This window comes from Lycium barbarum, chromosome 12 (assembly GCF_019175385.1).
Source record: "Lycium barbarum isolate Lr01 chromosome 12, ASM1917538v2, whole genome shotgun sequence".
NCBI classification, from domain to species: domain Eukaryota; kingdom Viridiplantae; phylum Streptophyta; class Magnoliopsida; order Solanales; family Solanaceae; genus Lycium; species Lycium barbarum.
This window is the reverse complement of record NC_083348.1, coordinates 98,432,237-98,442,976: the sequence shown is the minus strand read 5'-3', so window position 1 is coordinate 98,442,976 and position 10,740 is coordinate 98,432,237. Positions and strand designations below refer to the sequence as shown.

Sequence of the window (10,740 nt, the reverse complement as noted above, 5' to 3'; positions counted from 1 at the left end):
TTTCAAGTCTAAATAGTTAATTTTAATGGGTTGTTTCATATTTATATTGAAATATTTTCCACAAATACTTTTAGTTGAGGAAATCATATAGGATGCTTTAAGAACTATTAAAAGACGATATAATCATGAACAATGTTGGATTAATATTTTCTTTAAGTGAACTATCACGCTAAAAATTATTTTTCCATACATGATAATTTAGTTCTTCTAATTATCTCATAAACACACAATTTAATGATTTCAAACATTAATTTCACTAGTTAGAGGTACTTCGCGATTAATTTCACTAGTTAGAGGTATAATTGGTTACCTAGAACTCTGATGAATTTGTAATTTCTTTGTTTTGTCATCTTGAGTGTCGCTCGACCAGGATAGGTGTAAGTTTCCAAATCATGGTGTCAAATAACAAAATGAAAACGAGGATTTTAAAATGCAAAAAAGTTCTTCTAATTATCTCATAAACATACAATTTAATTATTTCAAATATTAATTTCACTGGTGGAGGTACTTCGCGATTAATTTGACTAGTTAGAGGTATAATTGGCTACCTAAAACTCTGATGAATTTGTAATTTCTTTGTTTTGTCATCTTGAGTGTCGCTCCCAAATCATGGTGTGAAATAACAAAATGAAAATGAGGATTTTAAAATGCAAAAAAGGAGCTCACGCCCAGTGGGACTCGAACCCACAATCGCTTGATTAGAAGTCAAGCGCCTTATCCATTAGGCCATGGGCGCTGGTTGATACCACGTGCTTGGGCTTTTTATATAACATTTTACGAAGAGGAAGTTTTATATAGAATACCAACCAGTTTCAACTGTCGGAAGATCCTCGGTTGAAAGCAAGCTGATAGTTTGCCTCAAACTTCTAAAACTAGATACTTCCTCGGTCCCAATTTATATTATCATACTTTTCTTTTTAGTCAGTATAAAAAAGAATGAAACATTTTCTTATTTGATAATAATTGGCTTAATACCTAGATGGACCCTTAAACTTGGCATGTTTTGTAAGACAGGCATATAAACTTATAAGGTGACCAGATAGACACTTAAACTTACTCAAAGTGTATTTTTCAAGTTTTTCAGTTGTTTTGAAAACAAAAACTATATTTTTCAAACACTCACAATTTTCATGGCCAAACAAGCCCTAAATATATCACAAAATATTTTTTTTAAAATGCAAAAATAAGGCAAACGCATATACATGAGACTATAAATGTGCACTTAAACCAATAAATACTCGCTAATCGCAATTTTGCAGCTTTCAATTAACTCGGATTTTTGTTTACACTTGAATAATTAAAAAACAATAACTTTAACCAATAAAAATCCTTAAAAAAAGAAATTTCAAATTAAGAAATTTCTAAGTTCAGTATTTCAAGTGTAAAAGAAATTTCAAATTAAGAAAACTGTAAAGCCGAGAAGAAAATCCTTAAAAAAAAGAAATTTCTTAATTTGAAATTTCTTTTTTTAAGGATTTTTATTGGTTAAAGTTATTGTTTTTTAATTATTCAAGTGTAAAAAAAAAAACCGAGTTAATTGAAAGCTGCAAAATTGCGATTAGCGAGTATTTATTGGTTTAAGTGCACATTTATAGTCTCGTGTATATGTGTTTGCCTTATTTTTGCATTTTAAAAAAAATATTTTGTGATATATTTAGGGCTTGTTTGGCCATGAAAATTGTGAGTGTTTGAAAAATATAGTTTTTGTTTTCAAAACAACTGAAAAACTTGAAAAATACACTTTGAGTAAGTTTAAGTGTCTATCTGGTCACCTTATAAGTTTATATGCTTATCTTACAAAACATGCCAAGTTTAAGGGTCCATCTGGGTATTAAGCCATAATAATTTAACTTTAGACTTTACCTTTTACGCTTAACGAGATGATCTATAATTGCACAAATATCTTTGACTTATTTTAGACCATAAGATTTAAAAATCTTATTTTATTTCTTGAACTCTGTATAAGAGAGTAGTTAATACTGAGTAGGTGTTTGGCCATAGATACCAAAAACAAATTCACTTTTTTTGGAATTTTTGAAGTTGGAGTTGTGTTTGGCCATAGTTTTTGAAATTGTAATTTTTAGTGAAATGTAGTTGTAAAAAAGTAAAAAAAGTGATTTTTTTTCAAAAACAAATTTTTTGAGTTTTTGGTATTCTGGAAAATAACTTCAAGTTGTATTCGGAATATTTATGGCCAAACGCCCAAAAGTGAAAAAAGTGAATAACTTTTATGGCCAAACAACACCTAAATCAACACTTCACGGAGGTGAAGTTCTACCTTATGTACTCACTGACTTGAAGGGAGTTTGTACTTTGGGCTAGGGCTGGGCCTTGTTTGGGTAAATTGAAATCCAAATCAAAATCCGAATTATTTAGAGTTTTGGTTTGGATTTTCGGATTTGGATTGGTTTTGGGATTTTACTTTTTAGATATCCGAAAATTTGAATTTTTTATACTTAAAAAAAAAACGTTTTATACTTTTGATTTATCCCTAACAATAAAAGATATGCCCATATACTTAATAAGTACCCTAGTAGCGATTTAGTAGCTTAGTTGGTTGGATACCTGAACTCTCACTTTGTTGGTGAGGGTTCGAATCCCCACATTGTAATACCTTTCCCCATTTTCCCTCCCCCTCCCCTATGTAATAAAAAAAAACAAAAAAAAAGTACCCTACTAAATCAGTCAATATACCCTGCTAGTCTAATAAATAATGCAAACTGAGATGCATCTAACCGTAAATTTTTATTGTCATTTGAAGATCTGCGCCACTGATCCTTCAGGAAGCATATTAATTAATGTTTAAATCATATAGAGTTTATAAAGATTGAGTAGTAGTTGACTTGAATATGAATTATTAGGATTAGGAATTGCTTTGATAATGCTTTCATTGCTTGAATGGACATTTTTCTTGGATGATAATTGTGGTGGGAATGAAAAATTATGAAGACAGTTTGACATGAATACGTTATTAGGGTGTTTATTTTTGTAAGTAGAAGAAACTTAATTTATTGTCTTAAAATCATAAATCGAAAATAACCAAACCAATTAATCCGAAATCGAATTTACAACGATTCAATATGGCTTTGGATTTCAGTTTCTTGAATTCAAAAACCGAAAATCCAAGCTCAAGTTTCATATTCAATTCGAACTATCAGAACGCTCACCCCCACTTAGGTCTTAACATATATACTCCTATATTATATCACAATAATTACTTGATGTAGCTTCTTATAAGACCCATTTATTGATAATAACTATCTTTTTAGTTATTTATATTTAGTAACTAATTTACTTTTCTAATTTATCATCCATAGCTATATCAGTAACTATACACATATATGGTTAAACAAAACCCTTAATAATAGGCATTAACTATTATTAAAATTGGTTCCATAATTTTAGCTTCCCTTTCCTTCTTCAACCATGTTCCATCTCCTTCTTCCTCTAAATACTAAACCCTAACTTCTTCTTTTCCACTAAATCATAACTTCTTCTCAACAACGGCTATCATTGTTGTTGTAGGTTCTGCCAAACATGTTAGATTTTTTTTTTTTTGCATCAAAATATGACATTTGTTAACATACCTTCTTGATGACTCAATGGCTTTCAATGTTATTTGATTCGTTGATTTTCTACACTATTATTTTTGTTTTCATTAATTAACATGTATGTAATTTGTGTATTTGAACCAGTGATGCATATGTTTGCATGTTTTTGTGTATTTGAACCAGTGATTAACTGTTTATCGAATACACATACATTCAATTTTGTATATGAATGTTTTATGTACTGGTGTATTTGAAACAGTGACGTATTCTATTGTATGTATTTGTGTATTTGAAATAATGATCAACTACGAATAAATTACACAATCATTTAAATTTGTTATGAATGTTTCTATGTATTTGTGTATTTGAACCAGTGATGCATATGTTTGCATGTGTTTGTGTATTTGAACCAATGAGTGACGTATTTTGTTTGTATGTATTTGTGTATTTGAAATAGTAATGAACTGCGAATCAAATACACAGTCATTTAAATTCATTTATGAATGTTTGAATGTATTTGTGTATTTGAATTTTTCAATAAAAACTTAAATACAATTGTTTTTTAAGTGTTTTGAAGTTAGAAATCATGTATTTTTCGAATTACCGGTTGAATGACCATAGTCTCTGTTTTTGTGTTTCCTTCTATTATTAATATTTTTGAATTTTGAATTTAGTTACAAAAAGAAGGGAAGAAAGAAGGAAAATCTTGGTTGGAGAAAGAAATGGAAGCTAAAATTATGGAACAAAATTTATCTTACCAAAAGAAGAGAAGAGAGAAAGATATTAAAAAAAGATATCATTCTGTCTATTAATAAACACCACTATTAATGCCTAAATTTAAGTGAATACATAAACTAATGAAATGATTGCTACATATCGTAATATTGAAAAGGGTAGTTATTAATTGTAAGAACCTAAAATAAAGTAATTATTTTTGTAAGTTTACCATTAACCGTCGTGAGGTTAACCGTAATGAAGTTTACTAAAACAAATTAATCCGTTACTATTAAAACTAAACTTATCAGTTAGCCTTGTGGGAACATACCTCAAATCAAAACTATATGCAGTGAATCACGATCTGTAAAAGAGACTTTTTTCTTCTTCAAAATTTTGCAAAGGTAATCCATTGTCGGTTTAGAGGGATCATGACGCTCTGCATACTCCTCCTTTATAATAAATATCATCAATCATGAGACAGTACTGGTATCCAACAAATATCAAATTTGATATTATATTGCCGTAGCACCTTCGAATCTTCTAGATTAATCACCAATATAAGATCCTTTCTTTATCATTTTCTTGATCATTATTCCTTTTTTTTTTTTTTACTTTTACTAAGATGGGCTCAAATAGAGCGACATAAATATTAATAATCATATTATATGATCGAGCATAACTTATTTTGTATTGAAGCATATTTGTTACTAAAATTGAAACCTGGGCTTTTCAACCATCTAGATTCGTAAAAGACCTTCTAAGGGTTCTCATTGAATTAGATAGCTATATGTATAGAAGTTCGCTTTTGGGAGGGGGGAAATTAAACGAAAAAAGTAAGTTATCTTTGGAACCACTTGCAGAACAATACTTTACTTTTGTTACTATTGTATATATTATCTAACATTGCTGATGAAAAACATTTAAATCTTTAGAAGATACGTCCTACCCAGTACAATTATTTGGAATATATAGACATTTTTCAATGACATAATATTAGATTGGTAGGGTAGGGCTCATTGTCTAATTTGTTGGACTGTAGAAAGAAATATTAAAATACTATAACCAAGAACAATATGGGGTTGGGACTTTTTGCATTTCCAACTAGAACTTATGAGGAAAATTGGGTTGCTTTCTGTCATGTTGATGAAATTATTGACTTCTACTCTCCGCCATATAGAATTAGGATTTATGATATAGTTGCAGAGGTCTGAGGTCATCCTGATAGAATTATTTACCCTAAAATATAAGCTATTGCTGAATCCAAAACAAAGTGCGCAGGCCCCATTCTGATTTCCTTCTCTGCATTCATTCCTCTGAGCATTTCTTTTGGTGAGATCCAAGCAGTCTCAACATTTACAGGTCATCTTCTTTAATCTCACAAACACACGCTTTAGAGTGCTATTTGCCTGTCATTATTATAGGAAAATGTTTCATAAGGTAAGGTTTAATGATATGGGATGGAAGAAAAATCTTCAGACCAGAGGACACAAATGACAACAGATCATTTTATATAGCATTTTGAAGGAAGTCCCCGTTAACATTAGCAAGCCAGGCAGATGAAAAAGGCCTATGAGACATTTCTATAAACTGTTATCAACTAACTATTGCACTTAATTAATACACGTCTAGCCTCATTTTTGGGGTAAGGCACACGTATGATCATTCAACTTTCATTTTATTGTGGTACTAAAGTCATTAAGTTATTTTTTACAATGTAAAAGTCACTCAATTTTACATTAGTATCTTGAAATTCCTTAAACCATTATGTAAGCAAAAAGTTACTCAATTTTACCTAAGTATCATAATAAATCACCAAAGGTTGCAACACCTTCTTGTGTGTGATTATAATTAGTGACTCTAGGTGATATTCAAACAAAAGTTGAGTGATTGTTTTATTAAAAAAAAAAAAAATACAGTGACTTTCTAAGTTACTAAGCAAAATTGAATGTTTTTTTTTTCGTACATAAAATAGTTTAGTGATTTTGGTTCAATAAAATGGAAGTTTAATGACTATCTATGAAATTAAACTTCATTTTATTACTAACTAATCATATAAATGAGTAAGTTATTTCCAGTATAAACATTGCTTCTTGTGGTGTGGCGACAAGCAGAATATTGCAGAAGAGCCGTAACTTGTAAGCTGAGTTTGGACAAGCATTTTCATGATGCAACTAAAAATAGTCAGACCATCTGATAGTTATTACCAGGCAGTCAAGTAAGTTTCCATGTTTGGTTCAAAACAAGTCATTTTCTGAACTTGAGAGGAGCAGAAGGTCGGTCCAACTAAGTTAACTTCTCAAAAACTTCCTAAATCGACATCGAGATGCGTGCCATGGAAGCATCATTATATTGCAGTAACTCACTTGTGTAGCAGGATGCATGCTACCCTTTTGTACCTTTAGGCTTTAGCTAGATGCGGATTGGAGCTACAAATTTAAAGTGTATGAGTTTTGAACTTGACATAAATTCATAGTTCTTTTTAATTATTGAATTAACATTAAATATTAATATGTATGTTTGGTGGATTTTTATACAAATACAACATCTAAAAAATTTCGTCCAAACCGTAACTAATACTTACAAAGTACGTAACTGATATGGTAGCTCCCCTGCCTCTAGCTCAATTCCTCGGTGTAGAAATTAGGGAATAAAAAGATGGGCTACTTTACAGGTAAGTTCTTCATTCTTTGCTACCCCACTTCTGAAACCAGACTTGTTATCCTTCTGACAGATGTCATGTGTTGTGGGGTTACTCTTCGAGTTTTTTCAAGTTAATTTTTCTAAAGGCAAATCTATAGTTTTTCATCCCTAGGACCATACCTCTGTTTAACTCTTAGTGATGGCTGGATTTTTTGGTTCATGCACCTTTACTCAACCGCATTCCCCCTTCTTTCCCCTGATCTGACTTCCCCTTTTTATATTTACAGAATTATGTACTGTTAATCTTGGCTATATTTATGGACTTCTCTTCCTCATTTCATGTAAACATTATGACTCAAGCTTTTGTAACTGGGAATTAAATGGAAATGCTACTTATGTACTTAATGCTTATGCTATAAAGAAAATTTAAAAAATAGTATAGTGATCTGTATGATTGCGTATTCTTTGTAATATAGTAAGGATTTAGGCAATATAAAAACATAGGAGTAGGTCGGAACTTGTCATATATATGCACATATATCACTGACAACTCCATGCTGTGCCCCAAACGAACACTTCTCATAGTGGTATCCCCTGAATCTTTCAAGCCCATTTTCATTCCATATTTCTATATATCCCCTGTTTTTTCTACCTTACAAACATATCATGGATTTACAGGATTTTAATCAGTCACTAGAACTTGGATTTTCCAGCAGCAATATTGAAATGATACCCTTGCAACCACCACTCCATAACTCCAGTTATCTAATGACTTCTCCTCCCTCTAATTTCTCCTTCATGGGCAATCCCATTGAAGAGCCCACAATGCCACTACTTTCATCCATCGATGAATTTATTGCATCAGCTCATGGTAATGGAAACGATTACTCTTGTTTACAGAAGATAAATTCCATGGAAGCCATGAGGGAGATGATTTTCCGTATCGCGATGATGCAGCCGATTCACATTGACCCCGAATCAGTAAAGCCACCTAAAAGAAAGAATGTCAAAATATCAAAGGATCCACAAAGTGTGGCAGCGAGGCATCGAAGGGAACGAATAAGTGAAAGGATAAGGATTTTGCAAAGATTAGTCCCTGGAGGAACAAAAATGGACACAGCTTCAATGTTAGACGAAGCTGTCCATTATGTTAAGTTTCTAAAGAAGCAACTTCAGTCCTTAGAGCAAGCAGCGGTTAATAATAAGCCTATGATTGCTGGATTTTCAACAGCAATGTCGCCAGCGCCCATAAATTATAATTGCCAGCCTCATCCATCCATGAATTCTAGTGCACAAATGCTTAGTTAAAATAACGGAAATAACATATCTACACGGTGTAGGCAACCTCTAGATCATGATCACGCTAATGAGTTTTTTGTAAAGATTTGGCTATATGGTGTGTGTTTAGTGTGTTACTTTAATTTCCCCCTTGTCCCTGAACCCCAACATGGTAAGTCTTAGGTTTATCTTGTGTTTGGATCATTTCTCAATTTGTGCGATGTTATCTTTGCACAAGAACTATGCTAATTTTCTCTGTATCCTTCAATTTTTATCGAATGTTCCTGAAGGGACTAGGTTGTTCTTCTGTTTGTAATTCCAAACTTGCACAAATGGTGAGAAGAGCTGGACACTCTGGACTTAATAGGTTTGGGTTCATGCACTGTTGAGTAGATTTATTGATCTTTTCTCAAGGTGTTGAGAGTTCCGTGACAAAGTCACTACTTTGTCTGATAGTCATAACTGTAACTCTGTTTTAATTATGACCACCTTTTTCTAATGAAATTTCTAATTGAGTTTTCCCTATAAGTAAGTGAATAGAAGTTATTACTATGTTCTTACCTTCTGGAGATGTTGACACCTGCAGGGATCATCTCCAAACAACTTGTTTAGGGATCATCTTTAGCTACTTATTTTACTAATTAAGTTACAATAGTCATGCGATGATCTCTGTTTTTATTAATTTTAGCAGTAGATTTTTTCACTTTATTAATTAGTTCCTTATATATAATGTCTAGTGAGGTCATTTAACAAATATTCTTTTGACAAAAAGAGCATAGGATGAAGATGGTAGTATAACGAAAACATTAGATTAAAGGGAACAGAAATCCTAATACATACGAATCACGTTTGATGGGACAAATTTTGGTAACAAAAATGCCATTTTCCTTGGTATCTAACTGTTGTGTGTTTTTATTTTACAAATATGTCTCAGATCAAAAAAAAAAGTCTCAGACAAGCGACCAACGATTAGCTATGATATTAAATTACAATTGTTTAGCAACTTGCAAATGAAATTACAAACAAAAGCCTGCCCTCCCAAAAAAGAGTAAACCAACAAAGAGCTAACAAGAACAACTAATGAGATATTTAGACCAACGAGGCATTTCACTTTTCAGACCCACCTGTTTGCGACAACTTGGGGTGCTGTCTGAGATATCTCCAACGACAGCTTTCTCTCCTTTTATTTATGCACGTATACAATAAGCTTTTCTCTTCTCTCAGTTTTTTGATGTGGAGATCTACTTTTAAGTCTTTTATAATAAACCCTTAGGTTTCTTTGTAATTGTTTTTTTTTAAAAAAATATTGTAACCACAAAATATTAGATTTTTATTTATTTATATGGTGTTATAAAAGCTGTTTGTTTGATCAAGTACACTGTAAAATTTAGTGGAAGTGATGGCTAATATGGTTGTCAACCATGATGCTTTGTGAGCAGAGGCGGATCCAGAATTTAGAGATCCGGATTTCACATATTTGAACGTAAACATATTAAAATTTACATGGTTCAAATAGAGTATACACTTGGTTGGTTTGATTTATTTACGTTTCGGTTCGGGTTATTCGTCTTTTCATTTGTATAAATAAATTGATCGAGCAAAAAATTACGTATTAATTATGATAACTTGGAAAAAAGCATAATATATTTTTCAATTGGAGTATGTATTTTGAACGAGTAAAATGGCTCATTAGCAAAAACTTATACTAATAAGCACTCTGAACTTTGAAACAAAAGCAAGTTTAGAGACGTTTTTCAACTCATCATTTTTCATGAAAATTAACTCATTTAAAATTATACTACACAATTATCCTTCTACCAAAAGAATATCTAGCAAAAATAACTTTCATCTTTGATAAAACAGTAATTTATTCAAGAATTTCTATTTTGTAGGTCTCTGCAAATAGAATCAGTGGCGGAGCCACACCCATTCGTCGGAAAAAATTATCGAATGCCTATGTTAAATATAGAATTTTGTGGATATATACTAGTAATGAACAACCTTGACATAGAAACGAAGGATAGCCTAGCGGCTAAGGGTGTGCAAACTATCGCTCACACATCCCCTGTCCTAAAATATGAACACCCTTCGTCGGAATCCTAGCTCCGCCCCTGAATAGAATACCAGGGTTGTGCTCCCGGAGAAAAATAATAATTTTTCTATCATCTACTAATAAATCTTCGAAGGAGTTGGGAAAGCGCATCAGTGAAGAAGCAAACCTCTATATTTTATGTTTAATGTTTAAAGAAAGTGAGAAAAAATATTCAAAAATGTATTAATATGACCAGAGAAAAAGTTAGTAAGAACTAAGCAATTAAAGAAAAAGAAAGAAGAAACAACTCCTAAATGCAGCAAACTAAAGCTTATATTAAAACAAAGTGTGCTAGCAGGATTCGAACTCCTGCCACAAAGGTGAACAATTCAACACATTGTCAGTGGCACCCAGCACCCTTTTGGTAATTCGGGTGCCAATTAATCTACGGTTAAAGTCTAAATATGCCCCTAACCTTTGCGAAATTGTACACATTTACCCGTCATTAAAAGGTTGGTGCAA

General features: G+C 31.9%; 1 protein-coding gene and 2 non-coding genes across 3 annotated transcripts; 1 reads left to right on the top strand and 2 right to left on the bottom strand.

The window, feature by feature from the left end:
- Window positions 1–663: 663 nt before the first annotated feature.
- On the bottom strand, window positions 664–736 carry TRNAR-UCU (transfer RNA arginine (anticodon UCU)). Its single transcript has one exon. It is a non-coding gene; the product is annotated as a tRNA-Arg (tRNA).
- Window positions 737–7,453: 6,717 nt separating this feature from the next.
- Window positions 7,454–8,690, top strand: LOC132623106 (transcription factor HEC1). Its single transcript, XM_060337816.1, has one exon. The coding sequence runs from the start codon at window positions 7,575–7,577 to the stop codon at window positions 8,214–8,216; it is 642 nt and encodes a 213-aa protein (XP_060193799.1). The 5' UTR covers window positions 7,454–7,574; the 3' UTR covers window positions 8,217–8,690.
- LOC132625297 (U6 spliceosomal RNA) lies at window positions 8,377–8,480 on the bottom strand. Its single transcript, XR_009576733.1, has one exon. It is a non-coding gene; the product is annotated as a U6 spliceosomal RNA (small nuclear RNA).
- Window positions 8,691–10,740: the final 2,050 nt, after the last annotated feature.